The following is a 25208-nucleotide window of genomic DNA, read 5'->3' on the forward strand; positions in this document are numbered from 1 at the left end:
ACCGGGCGGATATAATACAGATAATGTGAGCGAATGTCTCATAGGCGCTAATAAGGCCGTGTGAATAGCTTCGCACGTATACATCACACCATTATCTTCAGCGTGTGGTCTCACTGTTATTGTCGATACAGAAACAGACACTTCGGTTGGTTGATGGCCAGAGACCATCAATTCATTATCAACCGACGCTGTCCGGACAGTCACGTTGTCTGTTCTCAATTCAATATTCTTACGAAACCATTTGATTTGTGCGGACGGTTTGCCTCCAGTAACAACACACTCTAAATCCATGGACTGACCCTCTTTGACCTCCACTTGTGTTTGGTTTGTGTGGCCAGTTATCTCAATAGAACTGGGCGGGACTGGACGGGTGGTTAAATAAATGTTAGCATTTAATTCAAATTACAGTAATCTAAGTATGTATAAAAAAGTACCACAATTTATCTATTATCTAAATGACTTGGTTTCTAAATTTCTAATCATTATAAATCATTATTTTAAAGTGCCATTTATTTTTTAAATTGAATTAAATTAAAAAAAATGCTGTATAAAATGTATAGGAAATTAACGACTTTGATAATCAATAACATAGATTATGGTCTCTTATAAAATAAATTTAATCTTAAATACACTAAATTTGATAATTTAAAATTACAATACTTAAAGACTTGTTTGTATATTATTAATGAGTAAATTGAATAACTGGTCATTCATTTAAAGCCAATTCGAAAGAGATATTTTACATTAATTTATTTAAATAACTTATTCATCAAAAATAAGTTTATATGATCTCAAAAAATCTATTCATAAAATAACAATCATTGAATGCATTATGAAATTATATCATAGTTGTTTGCACTGCGATATTATCTAATACTGTATTTATACAATTGTGTAAAATTTACTAAAAACTATTTCTTTGAGCCACTTTTCAGTATATATATATAGTGAGTTCACTTTAATGGATAATAATAATGTAAAAAGATATAAAAAAAATTTAATAAAAATATAGACAAAAAATATATATTCTTTTTATTTTATATGAAACACAAAAAACACTCTTTCAGCTCAATTCATAACAATAAAACATAGACGAGATATACAGTATATATACTATGTATATATACAGTGTATATACTTATGTTAGTATAGTGTATAAATATATATTCAAGTTATGTACGAATTATATACTGTATTATACAGTCTTTATAGAATATATTGTATATCAAGTGTATGTGACTATCTATTAAGTATATATATATATATATATATGTGTGTTTTTTTTGTGCTGATATATTATTATTATTTCTGACCATTAGATCAGATGATAATAAATATTTGTCTTTAAAGTTTTTTAAAATGACAAACAAAAACATTTCATTTGTATACTCTCTGCAACTTTTATGTTAACAGAGTATTTAGATATGAAAACCTCTTTCAATACTCTTAATGTTTATTAACATGAAAAACATGAAAAACATTCAATTTTATCAGTGAATAAAAGGAAAATATTTTACTTAATTATTTCACTACATTTAACAGTGAAACTAATGATATGTGTGTTTTTGTTTACTTATATATATATATAGATAATATAAATATAAAAAAATGAAATAATCATTTAACTCATGGTGAGACAGAAAAAAGTTGAACTATTTTAATCCTTTTAAAAGTTTTATATCGTAATATTTTATATTTTAAAAAATGAGATCAAAAGTCAAATATATTATGTAAAATAATAATATATAATAAGATTATATTTGATTGTATTTAAAAATATAATAAATTGTTTTTATATAAAAACATTCAAATTTATATTAAACATTTTTTTTAGTAAAAATATAGTTTTTTATACAATTATAAAAATAAACTATAAATATGTGATAAAAAACAAAATAGATTTAAATAAAATTTAAAGACTTACTCAAAACTGTCAGTTTAGTTGTGGCTCTTATCGGTTGATTACCACCCGGTCCGGGCCCGACCTGTGTTGTCATTCAAACAACAAAATGTAAAAATAAATAATTATTATATGAGATAATTATATATATATATAGAAAAGTCAAACAAAAGAGATTAAAACTTTTTGTGTGTCCCCTATAAATATCTTTGTAATTATTTTATCAGATTAGTTATCTAATGTAAGTGAAGTTCAAGTAAAACAAATCTCATATCAAATAATATTAAATATACTTATAATTAAGTCTGTGATCATCGGAGCAAATAATTAATATTTATTATATAATTAACGTATATGTGTTATAGGGTGTATAACCAAGTGCTTCAATTAATATTTTAAATTTTAATTTCATATAAATTTATTGATTACTATATTTTTAGAAAATATAAATTAAAACGATGTCTATGTTAATGAATTAAAAAAAATAAAATTATAAATAAATAAATATAAAAAATGAATTATCTGTTTGTATATAAAAAGAAAAAAGAGTTGTTGTTATTGTCGGGAAATATTCTTATCAATTGTACTCTTATTATATAATATTAGAGTTTCGGGAATTGAGTCGGAAATTGAGTTTTTCTTATGTCTTGTATGTTGTGTTGTGTTGTCTGCAAAAAAAAGTGTGAAGAAGAGCACCGACACTATTGAATGAGGTATGAGTGCGACACTACTATAATAACAGTTCATTAATCATTGTTAGCAATGATGGCTCTCTTCATAACATCATTAATACACAAACAAATAGTTGACATTCTTCTGAAGGTTCAATACAAAAGAGCCATTCAATGACTAAAACTGAGATAATTTGCTTATTAAAGCACTTTATCTATATATTAGTTATAAGTGAAGTTTTGTGGTGCAAACTAATCAATTATATTACTTTTAATGAGTCCATTAACGGTTAGACATTTTTAATAAAAATTATAAATTTCACTTAAATAATTAGTAATCGTAAGATAATAAAAAAATAAACATTTAACATTTTATTTTTAAAAATTTTATAAAATATTTTAAAACAAGACAATTATAATAAATGTATTGTTAATCAGATATGAAAAAATTTTTTGTTAAAAAGTTAATTAAGTAAACACAAAAAAAGTTGATTAAATAATATAAAATATGACATACCTGGCACTGGTACTCTCCCTGATCCTCATTTTTTGCTCTAACAATACGTAAATTATGTACTCCTATATTAGCGTCGCCTGTCATCGAATACCTGTGTAGTGAAAAAAATGCATTTTTATATTTGTTTGTAAAAAAACTTGAAAACATCAAAAATATAATAAAATATGTAATTTTGTATTCATTCTATAAAAAATGTTATAAATATAAGAGCTATAAAATATTATAAACATATGATATAAAAATGATTGATATATATTATGAATTAAATATTATTTGCTGTGATATAGAGATTAACTTTTTATTTATTTCGTTTAGTAAAACTTCATTGTCTAATACATCTTCAATCATCTATTTTTCATTATTATTATTATTATCCTCTGAGTCTTCACTGAAATACAATATCTCATTAATTATTAAAATCTTTTAAACAAAAAATAAAGTGAAATTTCTATCACAAACAACAAACTGTTTATTACTCGTGTTTTCAGCTCATATTAGACAATAAAAATAGCTTTTTAGCCAAATAATTAATTACATTAATTAATTTGTTGTTTTTTTTGTAAATATGTTTTGCATGTTTTTTAATAATAATAATAAAAACCAACAAATAGTAGCATACCTTTCATATCCCGGAATACTTCTATCGAAACCTATTAATAAAATAATAGTAAAATATAATTAATATTAATAATGATTATGATATTAATTTAATGATTTAAATTTTTATTATATATAGAAATGTTTTTTCAGAGATGGAAATTCTCCAAATAACAAAATAAATATTTTTCATTAAAAAACAATTTAATATTACTATAGATTCATATGATATGTGTACATAAAAGTTGTAAAAATGATTAATTATTGAAAAAATAATGTCTTTTATAAGACATAATATGTCGGCAAAAATGTTATCAAAGCTATTTTGCAACAATTCTCGGCTCACATTCACTTACAGTTATATAACACATATAGTTGTATACATTATATTTCATTAATAGTGTTATACTGTAATTACATGAAAGAATAGTAATGTTTTATTAGTTGTTTTCAGTGTTTAAACTATTTTTAATTCATTTATCAAAAATTATATCAAATGCATCCATGCATTCAAAGTAATTATATGGTTTTTAATGCTCATCTAAAAGACGCCAAAATTAAGTTAAAATTTTTTAAAAACATCATAGATCTAACATTTACTTAAAAACATTAGTATACAACAGAATATTCTTTAAAGATTGAAATAAATATAACTATAGATTGTATTATATATATATATATATATAGAAAGAGAGATAAAGATGACATAAAAATAAAGTGTTTGCATAACTGAAAGCCATTTGTTTGGTCGGCAAGAAATGAATGCCGGAAATAATGAGACATTGACTCTAGAAATCAGTAGAAATGGTATCCAAAGAAATAGATGGACAGTGAATATCCCGTTATATTTGTTCAACCGATTGAAGTCATTATTCTTATTCAATGTATTTGTGTCACAAATCTATCATTTTATATACAAACACATTCTTATGTGTTGTTATTGTTATTATTGTTATTATTATTATATTGTTCACTAACTATAGTCTGCACTAAATTTATATAAACAACAAATGTGTTGTCATTTTTGTATATCAGTTGCCATTTCCGGCGCTCTCTTTACACAACATTTACTTTGATTGCGACAACAATTATCTCAACGCTATTATGATAATCAAACCAATACTTTGATGCAGACTTAATACTATTGCTACTCTACGGTACAGTATAATCATATATATATACTGTATATATAAACTATATATATAAATATAAACTATAACAATACAATATGTTTCTTAAATTAAAGTCTAAGTCATTTTTAAATATCAATTAATCAATGATTAATAAATTAATCAATTTTTAAATTATTCATATCAATACTAAAGTCAATTAACATTCAAAATAATTTAAATTACATTTATTTCCATATTATTTGATACAAATGCATTAATTTACAAATTTAAATGCATAGCAATTAAATAACTAATTGATAAACAAATTTTTATAAATTAAAAAATATATATACATATACTTTTATAATATAAACAAAAATCACACTTTTTTAATTAATATAAGCTAAATATAAGCTAAAACCAAATATATCGATGCATTTACTAAAATATTGTTCAATGGCTTAAGGCATTCAAAATACATATAAGTAAATAGAAATTCAAAATTAACTGCACTTTGCAATCGATAAAAATAAAATTATTTTTTTTGTTTTAAATATTTAGAGAGAGAGAGAGAGAGAGAGAGAGAGAGAGAGAGAGAGAGAGAGTTTTAGGATAGCACCGGTAGGAGACAAATAAATATACATTACGTATAAAAAATATTATATACAAGTACTGTATAATACAAGAGTGATTCTAGTTTTAAAGTATAGTATGTTTGTTGGCTGTGTATTAAAAATATAGTTCAAGAATTTATTTTTTATAGAAATAAATAATCAAATTTTATATGAAAAATGAAGTGAAAATCAGCGAAAAATAAATTTAATTTACTAATACTTTTTTTTCATTTTTATTCTCTATATAAACATAAGATAAAAATCATTTATTTTCTCTCATAAATATGTTTTGCACTCCAATTGCAGTCAATGAATACATCTTTATGTATTTCACCAAAAAAATTATTTTTAAACTTTTCGGGAGAAAAAATATTAATTATATAAATTCATGGAAAAAATGTATAAACTGAATGTTTTGTCGGGTATGTCATTAAAATACATGCAATATATAACATAAGAAAAATGAATAGATGTTTGATGTAAGACACTAAAGAAATTAACATAATTTAAGATAATGTATATAAAAATAGGAATAATTATCGAATAATTTAAATGAGTTTTTCTTGTTGTCTATTAGTTCACCAAAACAAATAAATTGCAAACATATAATAACAACTCACTGTTTAATCCCTTTTTTTATTTTAACACACATTTTTCAGTACAATTTAGCTGTTTTTTAGCCAAAATTACAATTTTATGCAAATATATTTCGTTTTTTGAAAACAACACATACTAACAAAATCAGTGCCATATATATATAACATACGGCAATGAAATATAAAAGTGAAATAATTTACAATTTTTTTGTATACTTCAGTACAACTATAACAGCGTTTCTTTCGTAACTAATAAATTAATAGACAAAAAATTTTTTAAAAGGAAAAAAACTAATTATTTTAAGCATTTTGGCACAAAAATAATCATTAATTTATTTGTTTTAGTGCCACACATAAGACAAACTAATAGTATTTATTTGTAAATGTTTAGAAGGAAAGGGATGCAAATAGGGTTAGCATACTGTAGTAGTCTATAAAATATTTGAATCCATTCATTATTAGTGAAATAAATGAATAGTAATTTTTCTAAGTCTCTGATGAGAAAACTATTTTTGATAAATAGATGCCATTATAAGTCATCTCTGAGAAAACATATCTAAAAACTAATTTATATAAATTAATTAATATAAAACCTCATTACAAATTATTAACAAACATAATTATATCTATAAATGATTATTATAAACACAACACTATTATTATTATTAATTAAAAACTAAGCACTAAATTAAATTCACAAAACATATGAATCTCTGCATTGATTAGCATTTAAAAGTAATAATTAATTTATGATAAACTGTATGCAAAAATATGCTTTATATTAAAAATATAAACATAAACTTTGTTTACAAAAAAAAAACAATTCACTTGAGAAAACCAGTGATGAGATACTGATATTTGCATATATATATAATAAATGGTCTAATCTCAAGATGAAAATAATAAATAAAAATTATTTTATACATTGAAATAAAATACTCATCATTTAAAACTAGAAAAATACTTGAATGTATAATTAATTCAATTATACATTCAATTAAGCGATTAATTAATTAGATATGATAATGTAATACATTAAATGACAATATTTATAAATGGGATCAAACCTAATACAAAGCCATCTTTGGCCCACTGGACTGATCCTCTTTGGTTTCCAATACCGCACTGTAATGTAAGGGTCCCGCCCTCTATAACCTCGGCTGTCGGTTGCGGTCGAGTCCGGAAATATTGCTGTGACTGCAGCTGACAATTGACTGTTAAATTAAATAATATATTAATTAATAAAATAATTTTAAAAATTTATTTTTTATTTAATTAGTAAATTCAATGCATTGAAAAATATCATACAAATATTGTATATTTCAAATTTAAACATAAAGACAAATAAAATATGCGTATTATATATTAAAATATATACTTATTATATGTTATATAATATACCTGTACAATATATTTAATTAAATTTAGTGTCAATATAAAACTTTAATAATTATTATTTAGAAAACATGCAATTGGTTTACCACAAAAATATTTGATTAATGAAATGAAACATAATATATAAAAAAATATTTACAATAATTGTATCTTACATATAAAGCTAACATTTTAAGTGATAATAAAGTTGTAATTAATTTTTCTTATTTTTAATCTACGCTTACATTAATAACATAGATATACAAAAGCAACAAAAATGTTAATAAAACTTCATTTTATTTATTTCAATACATCTATATATATATATATATATATATATATATATATATATAAATAATATATATATTTATATTTTTGATATATCTTATAATATCAATGTATACTATCATTATTGGTCCACAAATTACTGTTCCGGATAACTGTAATTCCATTAGGAATTTGATCCCAAATAAAATATGGGACACAACGGGGGAAAACACGAAATGAAATGAAATAAATAAATATAAAAACATCGACAAATAAATTTTGTTTTATAAATCATTAATTTTGATCGGAATTTTGTTGTTGAATTACTTCAAGTAATGATATTTATAATCATATAATAACAAACAAAATACAAAATTATCAGAACAATAATCAATTATTGTAAGAGCTAAACAAAATTGTTAATTGTTTTATTTTGTTAAATAGTTTATAAAAATTAATTATAGATAATTAATAAAAACAATCTTTTAAAACAATTAACAAGTGGTCGATAATGCATAACAATACCGGTAAATATAATAAGCATTAATTTATTTTTTGTATATTTTTTAATTTATAAAATAATTATCTTTTAAATTAATTATTTTTTAACGTAAATATTTTAGATGTTAAATAGAATATCATTTCAGAAAAAAATGTTTGAAAGTAAAATTAATTAAAATTTAAATTATTCTCTTTCATAAACAATAAAAAATTAATTGTTTCATTGAACTAAATAACAACCAATTTATTTTGTAACATAAATAAAGTTATCATTTGATGGATCTATCAAAATATATTTCCTTAATTTTTAATAACATTTGATATATATATATAACACTCAAAAAATTAATGAAAAGTTAAATTTAAATCTATCATTTAATGTATATATTTCAATGTATTTCTATGACGAGACACACGACAGGATATGCAAAAACGTTAGACACAAAAAAATAATAATAACATAGAAATCGACAAAACATACAGTGCTATCAATTTCAATACAACTGTTTAACCTAAACATCCCGTCTCTGTCTAAAAGCTATCATTTTATTTTAGTTTTTTTTCATTGACTTATTGTTGATATGGATGTCACAAATGAAAAAAATAAATATTTTTTCGTTTAAATTTTTTTTAGATGAGAAAAAACTTTCTCTTATTTCCCTTCATTTTATTTGTTGTTTAGTTGTGTTTCCGTTGAAAACAATGGTTTTTATGGAACAGATCACCAAAAAATTATATAACATCATTGAATCAATATATCTAAATATACAGTATATATAGTATAATGCATTTCTTTTAGTTATATATACTTTAAGCAAATTAAAAAAAATGATTTCAATACTAAAATATTTTTTCTTATATTTAAATGAAAGCAGAATTGTTTGGTTGTTTCAAATGAATCCTATGGTAAACGTATAAATAATATGTGTCGACACCATCTCTACCTGAAATAATTTGTCTCTTATTTATAAATTAAATTTTGTTTTAATATGTTTTTTGGCGTAAAAAATTAAGTAATTGTAAAGGAGTTTTGTAAATCAAACATTATCTTTAAAACTTTTATATTCACAATTGTTATTAGAAGTGAAAATTGTAATTTATTTAATATTATAGTATATATAACAATGAAAAATGCTGTTAAAAATTACATAATAAGTTGGGAGTGGAGGTCGGGTCGGGATTTCTTTTAAATATTTGAAAGATATCATACAAATAAAATAATTTTTTTACAGACGAGCTGTCGTTTGATAAGCTTTTTTTAAAGTATTTCACATTTTCACTATTGAATTGCTTTTAGTTATTATGCAAAATATTTTCAATGAATTATTTTGAGATTATACTGTATATTGTGTGAAAGCGTTGAGTCAAACAAATCAAGCGATTAATTAAAATATTATTTAAAACAAAATAATAATAATACACTACACTCTGTACTACAACCAATTTATACAAATATATAAAAAATACTACAAAACTACAAATATTAGCCATAAAATATTATCGCATTAGATTAAAAAAGATTTAGCTATTGTATAGATTTTAGTTATAAGAAATATATATATATATATATAGAGGTCTTTTTAATAATATTTGTCATAATAATAGTGAAAAAATATGTTTGGCATCAGTGCCCCCATTCCTTCCTTTATTGGTGACGGTATGTATGCACTGGTGTTATGTGATGTGTTGTGCTGTGATGTGCAACCAATTATAAAAATACAGACCAAAGGTTAGACAGAAGAGTTTGATTCAATTGTTTTATTATGTATTACTGTATAACATTATATACAGTATAAATAATATATGAATTTTTATATGTATATAATAATAGACTAATAAATGTAAGACAATTTTGAGACACTTTTTTAAATAAAAGCTTTTCACTATATTTAATATAAATAGTAGACTTAAAATGTAGACAAACAATATACCGGTGATATGTGTCATACATTACTATTTTCTAAAGAAAATGTTAAATACAAAAGTATAAAAAGTGTATTATTTTCTATTATAACATGAAGTTGTCTTTTATTTGTAATAACAATAATACTGTACTATAATAATAATAATATTTTTCTTCAATTTCTTTGTATATAGAGTTTGAACATAAGAAAGCATTGATAGACATTAAAATTTGAAGGCTATCCGGAAAGGGCTGTACCCTTAGTGGTCATACTTTATCATTATTTTCTAATACCTTATGAGAGAAAAATTAAAAACATAAAAGTTTATTGTAATTTACAAATTATCACAATATAATAAAAATGTTTTGTTTAATTATAATTTATGTCACCGACTAATATAGTCATCAGTTTGTGTATGTAATGTGTTATACAATAAGCATTTCCTTTTAAATTTAAAAAAAAGTCAAACACATTAATTAGGGATAAGAAATATCCTAAATAATGTTTAAAATAAATCAAATAAAAAACTTTAACAAATTTGTGTAAAACTAGTGTATAGTTTAGTGAACTGTATGCTCAGCCACTCATTCACTATTTATTTTGTTTACATCAAAAAATTTATCACTTTAAACACTACTATACACATAGTCTCTCTCTCTCTCTCTCTCTCTCTCTCTCTCTCTCTCTCTCTCTCTCTCATCTTGTCAGTCACATATAGTACATGAGCACCGGTATGTGTTTGATGTTCTCATTTTTGGCATCTATACAGCAGCCCTCACTTATAGTTACAAAACACTCCTTAAATAAACAGTAGTAGTCATTAGCATGAATTAAACATTTCAAATGTATTGAATAATAAAAAATTATATTAAATATATTAAAATAAAATAAACTCACAGTAATAATAATAAAGTAGTTTAATAACATTTTAAAACTAATCGTTTTATGTATATAATGTTAATATTGTAATGTTGTTTTCAAACAATTTATAATTTTATGATGATAATCTATTAAACAATATAATATTAACTTATTTTAATCATTTAATTATCAATATATGCAAAAAGTGTTATAAAATATATTAAAAGTGTTTAAATAGAGTATATAAACTAATTTATTTATAAAATAAACTATATTAGTAAATATCACGATTTTATTTAAATGTCAAATATTTGTATGAATAGTATATCGTGTTTTGGTGTTTTAATTCAAATTATTTTTAAAACACAAAAGTCGTGAACAAAATATACATTTAAAAAATTGATATTTAAAAATTAAAAACACATTTTCGTATATATAGTTTATTATTTTGAATTTCGTTCACATTTAAAAATAAAATAAATTAATAAAATTACTATTAATTGATTTGCAAGTTTTAAATCTTAATATTTAAAAAAATTAATATTAATTATTAATATAAGAAAGTTAAGGCATTTTTAATATGGTTATTAGCTTTTATTGTTATATCATTTTTATATAATATAAAATTTAATTTCATTAAAAATTTAAATAAATTATTAATCTCATAAAAACTCGTAATAATTTGACCAAAAATATATACAAATAATATTTTATCTAAAATTTGCATATAATATATATAAACATTTTATTTAACATACTCTTAAATTTTTATATTTATTTTTAAAACCATTAAAATATCTGAAAAACTTTTTCTTTATATCGACTTCGACTAACTACATAAAAATATATGTTTATATAAATAAATAAATAGTAAAAATTTTTGTGCACATAAAGTGTATTAAAAATATGGATACATTTTTCGTGAAAAAACATTTTTATCCACAAAAATAAACAATTCTTGAGATCATTAACTTAAAAAATAAAAATTGAGCCCATATTTAGATGACTTTGACTTTATTGACAAAATCACAAATCATATAAATATAGTAATACTAGTTTGCTGTAAATAATAATAATAGTAATTCAACGATGAAAATTAAAATATACTATATATCAATGATCATTATGTAAATATTACCTATAAATTATAATATAAAAAATACTAAAATATATAGATATTATGAATACAACTCTTTCTCTCTTTCTTTCTCTTTCTCTCTGATGACATGAATGTCTTCAAACATAATTAAGAACAAGATTTGTATTGTTGTTGTCTTTGAATATATTTATCTAAAATAAATCCGTTTGCAGTACTTTCTGTGAATTTGAATATCTCTAGAGTGATACATATATAGACTCAAATAGGCATATATGTAATGGCAAACTAAAACAAATAATAAATATCACATATTTATATCATATATATAAGGGATAACCTATGGAGCGTATCGTTTGCAATGTTTATTACCAGCAAAACGCCTGACAACACAACATAACAACACTCTTGATCTCTCAAAAAAAAACCCTTTCATAATATAAAACTTATGTTATTTTTATGTTATTTTGTGTTTTCTTGTTATTTTCGGCTTTTCAAACATAAAATGTTATATTTAAAAGTCAAATGTTTTGTTACTTCAAATAAGTAGTTTATTTAGGATAAATCGTTGCATAAAATTAAATACTGTACTTTAATAAGATATTTATATATATATACTGTAGTTACTATAATTTATATAAAGTAAAAATATTAATAATTTTTATGTATTTACTATATATAATATTTATATATAAAGTATAAATCTAATACTTTAAATAAATGGTGTTTTCATTCCGGAAATCATAAATATTTTATCAAACGCTTTATGAGTTGATTAAATTTTTGTCACAATTATAATTTTTTCATAATTTTTTTTATTAAATAATATAACTGCATAGTAAATATCTTAATGTATAATATGAATTGATTTAATATTCATCTTATATTAATGTATCTAATATTATAATTTCTTTTAGTAAAAAGTGAGATACACTCATATTCAGAACATTGCTAAATATAATGTATAAGTACAACATTTTTAATACATTATTATTGTTAGCAAAATTGGGAGAAAAAAAATAAAAACGTTTTGTTTAAGATAAGAGACTGAAGAAAGAAAGAGAAAAGAAGAGAAGAGAAAGAGAGAGAGAGAGAGAGAGAGAGAGAGAGAGAGAGAGAGAGAGAGAGAGAGAAGTATTGGTAAAATAGCTTAATCTCTGTTCTCAAAGATTGAGTCGTATAAGCATTAAAACAATGACTTGAATCCAAATAATGAACACATTTATAGTATAGAAGAAGACATCAGAAGAGAGAGAAAGACGACAAAAGACAAGAATAAGAATGGATTTTGTGTTTGTCTCTCATCTGACTATAAGATTATACTTTGTTTATATAGTTTTATATATACTGTATATATATTCGCTGAGACAATAGCACTGACATATCCCACCTGTGCTTTATTGGCTCATTGAGCTCATCGGGAGTTTCAATAAAACTAATTATAAGGATTTCAATGGTCACCACTTTAACCAAAATAACATCTTTAAATTTGTCGGTTAATTAATTTTATAATAAAAATGTATTGTTTTTTAAAGTTTTTTAATCAATGGTTTAACACCATTAAATAAAAACCAAGTAAATAGAAAATCATTAAATATAACATTAAAATGACAATTGGTTTTATTAGACATGAAATCATTAACGATTGCCAATTAGATGATTGGCAGTAATAAAATTAGCAGGGTTGTATTTTTAGTTCATTTTAGGGCTAATGTCATGTTTAAATGGGATAATCTGTTTGACTAAATTACGGGACAGTTATATATATACAAAGTTTACCATTAAATCATACATTGATAGCACTGACATATGCATACTAAATGTCATAAACGATGCAAATGTTTGCGACATTTATTGACAATATTGTTGGTGTCATAAATGTTTGGCTTTAATATTGTTTATATTCTCTTAAAAATATTTATAAATATTTTTTCCGTACAACTATTGTGTGGCAACATATGATATAATTGAATTAAAGTTTTGTTTTATCGCTAAAACAAAAAGGAGAGTCATTTGTCGTTGAATGAATGCCAACAATGCATTCAAAATAAAAATTTATTGTATTATCATATTTAAAGTTATAAATACTATTTAAATACTTCTTTAGTAATTTATAGTGAATTATAATACTGATAAAAATAATTATTATTTAGTGTTTGTTTAAAGTTGATATTGCAATCTAATATTTTAATTGCACGCTATAATCATATCGTAAAATGTGTCAAATGTGTGTCTATGAATCCCTATATATTTGCGATCATTTCAAGATAATAGTTTATCTGAGGCTGAAAATCACGAAAAGGTTTTTCATCAATTAGATTAAAAGTATTATTTATAAATACATTGATTATTACAACATTTGTATAAAATAATTTAGATATTGGTTCAACTTAAGAAAAAATTGTTCAAAAATAATAATATTTAAAATAATAAATTTATAATAATAAAAATTATTGAAAACTAAAGTTAAAGAGTAAAGACTAACAAACAAATAAACAAACAAAAAATGGTTCACAAAAAAACAATAATATAAGATTGTCTAGAAATTTATCTCCAAAAATATACCCAATGAATAATTCAAAAGAAAATTAGGAATATATAGAAATATATTATAAAAATTCAATATAAAAATTTTGTTCATTGAATACTAAGCGATAGTAAGTGAGAAAACAAACATTTGGAAAATGAATTTAATATATACTTATAAATATATATAAGTTATATGTATTTGTAAAAGAAAAATGATTGTTTTAATGCAAAATTCAATTTACTATAATCGCTAAATATATTCTAAAAATTATTGATAGATAACTAATCTATATTGAAAACATAATATGTGTACTAATATTAGATTATAATTTAAACCTAAATTTCACATATTTGAATTGAATTGAATTTTATTAGATTACGTATTATTTCTCAATATTTTTCTACGATTATAGAGTTTCTAATATTTTTCATTATAATGTGAATACAATATAAATATCATCTAACATTACAATTATGTCATTTTAAAATAACGCGTAATCAGTAAAATAAAAATTAACTTTTGGTTCAATTATACAACAAATGACTTATAAATATTAATATTTAGAAAAATGGGAAATATTTGAGTAAACAATTATTTACACACTTTAGTTAAATTATAAATTATACATTATTTGAATAATTTTGGATAAGTTACAAATATTCATGAAAACCATAGATTACTGCATGATAAGTGAATTGTTTATAAACTAGTTATACCAGTGACCTGGATCAATTTGACAAAATGATTGATATGATGACACAGTAGTTAATGTTAAGGACCAGTAAAGAGTTGCAGATAAGTTAAATATCATTAAAGTAATAATCAGTCTTTTTTTGTTGTTGTTGTTGTAAATAGTGATATAAGTCAGGTTGTGATAACCCATGAATTTTGACTAAACAAACAATAATTGCTTGAATGGAGTGCAACTGATAAGAGAGTCGACCAGTTTTGACCGTTTATTGTTGAGCTCTGGGAATAAATTGGATTCAGTAGTGAAGCGATTGGACATCAATTGGAAAGAGAATTGTATTTTTATGGAAGAGTTGACAAATCAATTGAATTTTTATATAATAGATATATACAATATAATAATAATAATAATAATAATAATAATAATAATAATAATAATAATAATAATTTGTAGATAATCTGGCGCTGATTCCTATGTTATATAAGCAAACTGTTTCAGTATTATTGTTATATACTATGTCTATAGATATCTATAGCTATAGCTATGGTAAGTAATGTCTCATTCAGTACTGCTTTTCGCTATAGTTGTTGTGATTTTTACACTCAATTCCTATTACTTTCTGCTAATTCCTGTCGATTCACTCATACGAATCCCAATGCCTTTCGCATACAATTATTTCCCGTCAATGACTTTGGACAACACAGTCTTAAGTTCCCAGTATATTGTGATATATAATACTATATATATATAATAGTTTGTTGTGTGTGATAGTATGTATGTGTTTGTGAGTACATATACTGTACAGTATATCCCAATGGTTGCAATCGTGGCTTAAATTTGTGCTAAAGACCAGAATTTTGTAGCAAAAGAAAAGCACAAATATTGATAAGAAATAGTCGTTGTTTTGGTCAATATCTCACTTAAAACCTATCCATTGCTCTCTCACTATTGCATTAGCTTTTTATTATTAAGTAAATATATATAAATGATAGATAATATAATGGATGTGATTATATTAACACAAAACGGTATATTTATTCATCAATTGTTTATCGCTAAAAAATTATATTATTATTATAAATATTAAATTTTGTGTGTATAAGACCTGAATATAAATATTTATTAAAATAACAAAATACTCTGTAGATGTCATATAAAATATAGAGTATATCTTAAGATATGTTTTGATTACAAATAAAGGGGTAGGCGTTTATGGTGTGTGTGTGTGTGTTGTTATCACATGTCTTGTTATATGTTTTTGATGACCAGTGATGTGAACTAAAACAAAATATGAGATACTCTCTTAAGATGAGCCATTGTTGTGGGCATTTGGATCTCAATGATATATCACACATGACTGGTCGCTATAATATCAAATGATATATATTTCTTATATATATATATATATATAGTATATAATATATATCACATACACATAAATATGATAGATCACAAAAAAGTGATATTATGTTTGTATGAATTGCCAACAATTCTTGTATGTCATACTCTATATTTATTATATTAATCGATATAAATATTTTTATACTAAACTATACTATTTTAGTAAAAATTTATAAAAATTTTCATTTGAAAACTTTTATGTTTTTGTATTTTTATATAAAAATATATTTATATAATATATTTAATATAAAATGATATATTTGATTTGATTTAAAACCAGTATATAACTAATAATTTTAAGAAACTCTATTTTATCATATAATAAATCTATTATTTTATAAATATAGTAAACACTATTTTATATTTATTTGAGTTAAAAAAAATTTACATCAATTTGCTGTTCACTGAATCGATTTATTAGTATTTATTTATGTTTTTAACATAACTCACAAATAATAATAATATATATTTATATTAAATATATATTTTGATTTTTCAAATTAAGTCGCATAAATAAGAAAAATTATTGAGACTTATGTTAGTATTATAAATAATAGCAGAATATTCTTATAATTCCTGAATATTACTGAATAATTCAATGAATGAATGAACAAAAATTTCTTTAATAATATTGAATACTTAGCTACAAATACTATATAAAAATATTATAAATACAGTAAAACTCAAATGGAGACAAAAAATATTTAACAATTGAAGTGAATAGTATTCACAAATTACTATACTCTCTCTCTCTCTCTCTCTCTCTCTCTCTCTCTCTCTCTCTCTCTCTCAATATCTATATAGATCATTATAAATCGTCAACAAACATGTAATATCGTAGCATTACTTGTGTTGTACAAACATAAAAGAAATTGAGGCCAATTGACTGTCACAACAATTTTTTTTAATAAATTTATATGTGTATCTTATATATACTGTAATATCACATATATATATATATATATATATAGTATGTAATATAAGTATGAAAACTCTTTTTTATTTTCAGGTTATGACAGAAATTATTCGTTAAATATATAGATTTATATATAAACAATATATAAAATATGTAACTATGCTTTCAATGTTATATAACACAAGAAGTATTACTGTATTATATATACTGTCTATTGTATGTATGGATAAAATAAAAATTTCTCGGCTGCTATTTATTGCCAAACTTATACAATAGAGTTATTGCCCATAAAAATCATATCAAAAAAATAAATTACATTATCATTATTATATAGATTTCGTAACTAATAATAATTACTGTAATATAATAACCGATCAAATAAGTCTTTAAAAAATGTCTCCAAAAATTTTATTTTATTAACTCATTTATTAGTTTTATTATGTTATTATTATATATAAAAAGTTTTATTTATGTCTGTAATATTAAATGTTATTATTATATGGATATATTGAATTGACATTATAGTATAAAAATCATTGAATGATAGTTAACTTAAAAGAATTATTTAATGTTAAGTATAATTTTAAAAATAAAAACAGATATACATTTTTATAAATAATTTAAGTAAAAATATTAAACTATATAATAATATATAAAGTTTTAACTTTAAATATAAACTCTTTTGCAAACGATTATTATTATATTATGTGTAAACTATTGTATTGATATTAGCTGTACATTATTGTTGTACATAATTAATATAAAATATATTATACTATTATTATAATAATAAGTAATGAGTAAATAAACAGCCATATAAAAATTGATTATCTCTAGTATAATAAAATTTGATATAATATACAAAACTTATTTAATAATGCTATTGTATGAACTAAATTACATTTTATTGTATAAAACTTTAAAAATCACTATAATTTTGTACAAAATTTTTTTAATTACTTTCGAGTGATTTAATGGAAAATTAAACTGCATTAATAAATGATATATATATATAATTAAAATTTAAAATCTTTAATTTATATTGTCTTTACAAAAGTATTTTGTAATATAATAATAAATTAAAAACTACTCTTTCGACGACTAACTCATTATAATTATGTTAACTGAATAACAATCAAATGATTGTTTCTCTTCTTTAAAAATAACAATAGGACTGAAATTAGACAAAATTATAATTATTTTTAATTATTACATTTCTTTTATATAAAAATGATAAGTGTTTTCTTAGCGTTTGTGTGATTCAATTAAATAAATTGTCTGACAAACAGCTAACAAATACAATTAATAATAAACTGGTTTCCCAATTGTCTTATGTCGTGTCCTTTACAATAGATAACTACCTGTGCCTTACTATTTCATATCTATAGTATATAATTTATATTTATTATACAAATATAAATTAAATGATTACATAAATATATTGGACAGACACTAAACACATACTGTATACACTTAATATCTAAAGATAAGAGTATACTCTATGACACTATCAATAAAAGTAGGGCTTATTTATTATATAAATATATTTATTCAGTAGTTGTTTTCATATCGCAAATCCCAATCCTATCATACAATCCCAGTGTTTATATGCACTCATATATCGTAACATTGAACCTAATAGTGTCTGATTTATATCGAAACTATTTATTCAGATTTTGTTTTTTTCACTGAATATATTGTCGACTTATAGATTAGCACCAAAAGTGAGTGACCACCACCACCAAGGGGGAGGGTGTCAGTCAACTTGGCTTATAAATAGTCACTTTTGACATTTATTATTTGAATATTTCAAAATAAAAATAAAATGATAACTGCATTTGTGTGATAAACTTAAATTGTTATTTCGATGCAAACAATTAAATTAACATGATTAAATATTATATAAAGTTAATACAAGTTTATTATCATTATATAACTTACATAATATATTTTAAGTCATATAAACCACATATAATTTCTACAGTGTTTAGTCAATTTGCATGACTTTGTTCAATATGTGAATATATGTAAAACAATTAAAGCAATTTTGATTATACGCTATAATTAACAAATACATCTTATAGATGACAAGTGCCACAATGCAAAAGGTTTAACACACACACAGTATAATACAGTATTAAAGCTGACTGTCCTCCCTGTGCTCTCAGTTTTAAAATGTCGTGTCAATGAATCGTATAAATTGTGTGAGAATTTTCACTACAAGAAAATTATATAATTGTTTTGGACGTTATAAGCAATAAATTAATTTAATGAACACTATTTTTATTAACTCATTATATAATGTATAGAATATGCTATCAAAATATAATATGAGATTTATTTTTCCGATTCATTCATTCATTCATTCGTTCATTATTATTATTATAAGCAATTATTATAATTATAATTATTATATACTGTATAATATATATATATATATATAATATATATAATAAAAATAAGATTAATTGCATTAAAAGATATATTTCATATGTATGTAAATATCCGTTTGGTATATGTATTACAATCAATAGTTTTCAGTCCTGAGCTAATTATAATATAAAGTATTGTTTTGTTTATATGTTATATATTATTCTCCCATAAGATTTGTGGTTAAATTAAATGTAAATAAGTTAAAAATAACAATTGAATTATATAGTACTGAAAATGTTAAATAAATGTCACTCATTGAAAATGAGGTTTAAATCAAATAAATTCTCATCAAAATAATAAATAAATAATACATATATTTATAATAATATCATATTTTCTAGACAATATTAAATGTTATGTTTATTTAGCTAATTTTTGTAAACCAAAAACATAATAAAATATTTATGTCAAATATAAATAATATTAATAAAATATACAATTTAAAAAAATGATATTATTATAGTATTGTTATTAAATTATTTTATTTTCTGTGATTAGCACTGGTTTTTACATCAATGAATACTATAATATTCATAGAAAATAATTGATGTGAAAAATGTACTGAGAATTAGATTTATGTTATAAAAGTTGACTTAAATAATAAAATAAATTATTATATTATTTACATTTTATAAAGTAAGCTTTATTTAATATTATTGAAACTTAATTTAATGTAATGCACTATATTAATAGTAATAAAAATAATAACATATAGAACAAATAATAAATGATATTGTATTTATCCCAGGTTATGTACTAGTATATAGTATATATTATATATTTTAAAAATATTGCTTTTAGCTATAAATATATTTTAGATAAATACACTATTTATATTAAATAAAAATTATAATTATTATTTGCATAATTATCACAATCAAAAATAATTATAAATTTAAGATAAAATTCTGCCATTTTATTAATGACTTTATTTAATGAAAATTTTTTAAAAGTATATAAATGAATAATTAAAAACATAAGTAAAATATAAATGAAAAAAGTAATTGTTTTTTAGTCATTTGAGGAAATAATTAAATCAATTCCTTAAGGATAAAAAATATATAAAACAATTTTTTTGTTTGTTTTGTTATTATATTTTAATGATAATTAGAGTAAGTTCTTCAATCATTGCTAATGAATATAATATAGAATTTTAAATTCTAATAATATCACTGTTTTTTATAATAATAGCAATAAAAAATTGAAATATAAATTCAAATAAAGTTTATTTGTTTGTATGTTTTAATTATCGGTTTCATTGCTTTGATTTCATTTAAAACTATTTTAAATCAATGAATGGTTTTATTGAATTTTAACAATAGATTTAAAAAATTAAACTAATAATAACACCAATAATAATGATAATATAATGACTATTATACTTGAGTGGTAAACTGATATTTATAAATATTAAACATTAATATAATGAAAAGGTTTTGTTAACAAATACAATGATTTTCATTCATTATAATACATTGATTGACAAAAATAACAGCTAAAACCGCATAAAACTAAGGCATCAAAAATAGTAACAATTATTACAAGCAGTTTGTAATACATATAATTATAGTGTCTTTTCAGTAAAAGAAATAAAACTTTAAATCCAATGATTTTGATATGTTTTTGTTGTCTTATTTATCTCATTTACTGTTATTTAGAAAGTCTATTAAACCTAAGTTTTTTTTCTAGAGTTTCAGTAATAGTATTACTATTATTACTTATTTGGTGACCAAAGTCTTAGTAAAAGAAAAATATAATATTAACAATAATATATTGTTTTATATCCTTTTTTGATACCCATTTCAAAAGCCAATAAAAACCACTCATGAATTGTAAGTTAAAACAGTGAACGACAACCATATAAAACTAAATAAAAAACATTTTCCATACGATTTATATACTGTACTACTAAATGGTTAGGCATTGAAATGTGTGTTAAAATTGTGTGTTAGTGTCGAAGCACTTGTAAACTACAATATATATAAAAGAGTAGACACTATTTTTTCAAAATAAAACCACTTTTTACTTATATTTATATTGTATATAACATATAAATGTTACGTAACATTACATAATATCTTATTTTTAGTTATCATTTACTCATTCTTTTGTAAAAACATCTAAAAAATAAAAAGATGAGAAAAAAGTTTTTCTCTTATTTTGCTCAAAAAAACGATTCAATAAAAAAATAAAAATAAATACCATTCAAAAATATTTGTCTTTTTCAAACTACATTAAGATATGATGTATAAAATGTTATATATATGACACTAGATATATACTAGTAATTGTATGTCATATAATACAATTTTAATGACCCAAATCCTAAGCGCTCAAACTTAAAATATAATATCACCTGAGAAACAATATTTACGCTATTATACTGTACATTACATCACTACATTAAATACAAATATTATTATTACATTTGTAACTTTTGAAATACATAAAAATCAATCAATATATATATATAATAAAATACAATTAATATTATATTGTTTATATAGTAATATTCATTATTTTCATTAAAATAATCGATTGATTATAATTGCAACAATATTAATAATATAATTATAAAAATAATTTAATCACAAATCATTTACTATAATAAAATGTCATAAATATTTTTTATAGCTGTCAATAATGCTATAAATTTATCCCATTTTCTCATAAATTTAATTCTGTATTATATAGCTATCTATAAAATAATATTTACTTATTATCATTTATATTTGTTTTTGTTGTTAATTTTATGCAATCATTAAAAATACTACTATAATACTGAAACAAAAGTAAAGAGTCATTTAATGTATTTATTTATATAAAAAATTGTAGTTAAAGTTAATCGTATCATTAAAATATGATGAAAAAGTTTTTTTATATGAGATGTTAATGTTAATCAGTTTTACACTGATGGTCATTGTGTAACAAACTACTGTTTATTAGTAATATGTGCCCCAGGACTGGGAGAGACTGGTATCACAGTATTACTAGTAGTTAATAGTGTTTTATTAAATTCAAAATTTTCATTAAAAACTATAAAAATACAACTAAAAAAATTAAGTATTAAATTTTATTCAAAAAATAATAATTTAAAATTGATCCTAAAATTGAATCTATTGTTTAATAGTAATTAGTCTATTTTTATCTATCGGTGCCTTCATGTTGTTACGACATAATAGTTATATTAATGATAAATAAAAGAAACATCAAGACATGGGGTCTGAAACCTTCAAAATTTATGTATTCCCATCACTTCTACTATTATTACTACAATTATTGCCACATAAGCACTGTCCAAATGGATGCTCGAGATATGTATTTAAAAAACAGTGTCTTTTAATACCTTATGTGCTGTGTATGTGTTTGCAACAAAAACTGGTAGTTTCATAGACTACACCACTAATGATCTGTAAAAAGGTTGTATTATATGAGTTCTCAGAGCCACCAATTGAGCCCTTTATATGATAAATAACATTAAATATAGTAAATGATTGCTTGATTTAAAACAGAGATACATATATATATATATATATAATACAGTATATATAGAGCTAAAGTGCTTTTTCATTGAAATGATATCTTTGCTATACATTTGAAGCTTTGGAGAGAACTGTGTTGTGAGGGAAAGGCAGCAAAATGTTTGAGACACTGGTAAAGGACTGGACAGTTGGTTCCCACGACTATGTGAATGCAAACAAGTCATATAAAATAGATGCTGCCATACAAGCGATGATTATTTTGTATTTTAATGTCTTATATAATTTAATATATATTTCTAGTGTCAGGACTAATGAACTCTATAAAAAGGGAAAATAATTTGAATTTTAATTTTGAGACTAATTTTCTTTCACATACTATATCTCCCGGTTCTGTCTCTGAATTTTATCTCTATCCCTATCTCCAGGCATTCAATACAAACCCGTAATATTCATTGATATTTTTTATTTTGATTTTAAATTATATCACCAATTTTTTTGTTGCAATTAATAAATTTCTCATTAATTATTGATCACTCAATTCAAATATTGATTAATCAATTTAATGAGAAAGTGAATATGCAATGAGTAGTATGATTTGAATATACTATAAAAATTAATTAGTATTTAATGAAACATAGAAAGTAAAACCACAATAAATGTATTAATTGCATATTGATTGTATAATAGTTATCAAAAATAATAGATAATCAATAATTAAAAAGTATAAATTAATTAAAAATGATTTATATTTTAAAAAACTAATTTCAATCAAATTTTTCAAATATATAAAATGATATATTATTATTTCAATTAAATAATATAATTAAATAGCATTTAGAATGTAAATTAAATAAAAAATTAAAAAATAATTCAAGAGTTTACACAACTTTGATGTAAAATAAAACTCATTTTTTATATCAAAAAAAGAAAGTTTAATAAAATTAAAGTTTAAATTAAAATCTTAAATAATTACAAAAATTGATTTTTCATTAATTTTGATGTCAAAAAACATTTATTGAATATGCATTTTGCTTATATGTAATATATACTGTGTATATATAATGTATAAATTTATATTTATATTAAGTATGTTTATGGCATAATATTATATATATATTATATATACAGTAATGTTATATAATATGAAAATAAATCAAAAACACTGTTGTTTTTGATTAATTAATTAGAAATTTATGTTTAACTTTCTTTGCTCTCTTTCTCTCAGAAAAATATACATTAATAACAAATACTAACGTTGTAAGGAAAATCAAAAAATTAAAATATAAATTATCGATTTTTATAATAATTAATGATTTTTCATGAAAACAAAATCACAAAAAACAACTATAAACAAATAATTTCATAATAAGATAAATATAATGTAGATAAAATGTAACCAAACTCTTTATTTATAAAACAATAAAAAATATTTTTTTTTAAAAATTGAAACAGTAAACTATCATCATATTATTATTTTAACATAATTTATTAGCAATACTTTATAAAACAATATTTCTGTTTTTAATATATTTATATAATTATTACTTCAATTTTTTTTAACATAATATTATATTTTAAAAATAAAATACTATTCATTGTTTTAATTTTTTAATGGTAACACCAAAACAAAAATTAAAGATTAAATATATTTAATTGTATTTAAACAGAAAGTTTTTAAAAGCAAACATTAGTAATTAAATGGTAAAATACTATACAGTAGTAATCAATAACAAAATATAGCAAAA

At 21.5% G+C, this 25208-nt stretch overlaps 1 protein-coding gene across 2 annotated transcripts in view; it reads right to left on the minus strand.

Moving 5' to 3' along the window:
- Positions 1–25208, minus strand: part of LOC128952657 (nephrin-like) — an 89472-nt gene that overhangs the window by 8053 nt on the left and 56211 nt on the right. Inside the window, exons 1-6 of one of the 2 annotated variants that reach the window (XM_054298086.1) lie at positions 7316–7356; positions 7075–7221; positions 3708–3738; positions 3089–3179; positions 1925–1985; positions 3–362 (exon numbers count right to left, since the gene is read on the minus strand). In XM_054298086.1, coding sequence (XP_054154061.1) covers positions 3–362; positions 1925–1985; positions 3089–3179; positions 3708–3738; positions 7075–7221; positions 7316–7343 — 718 coding nt within the window. In that variant the 5' untranslated portion in view covers positions 7344–7356. Of the gene's footprint in view, positions 1–2; positions 363–1924; positions 1986–3088; positions 3180–3707; positions 3739–7074; positions 7222–7315; positions 7357–25208 lie in introns of those variants that run through there. The other variant, XM_054298085.1, reaches the window with a different exon arrangement.

Source organism: Oppia nitens, unplaced genomic scaffold (assembly GCF_028296485.1).
Source record: "Oppia nitens isolate AA-2021 unplaced genomic scaffold, nextdenovo-longstitch-racon4-pilon3 scaffold1_pilon_pilon_pilon, whole genome shotgun sequence".
NCBI classification, from domain to species: domain Eukaryota; kingdom Metazoa; phylum Arthropoda; class Arachnida; order Sarcoptiformes; family Oppiidae; genus Oppia; species Oppia nitens.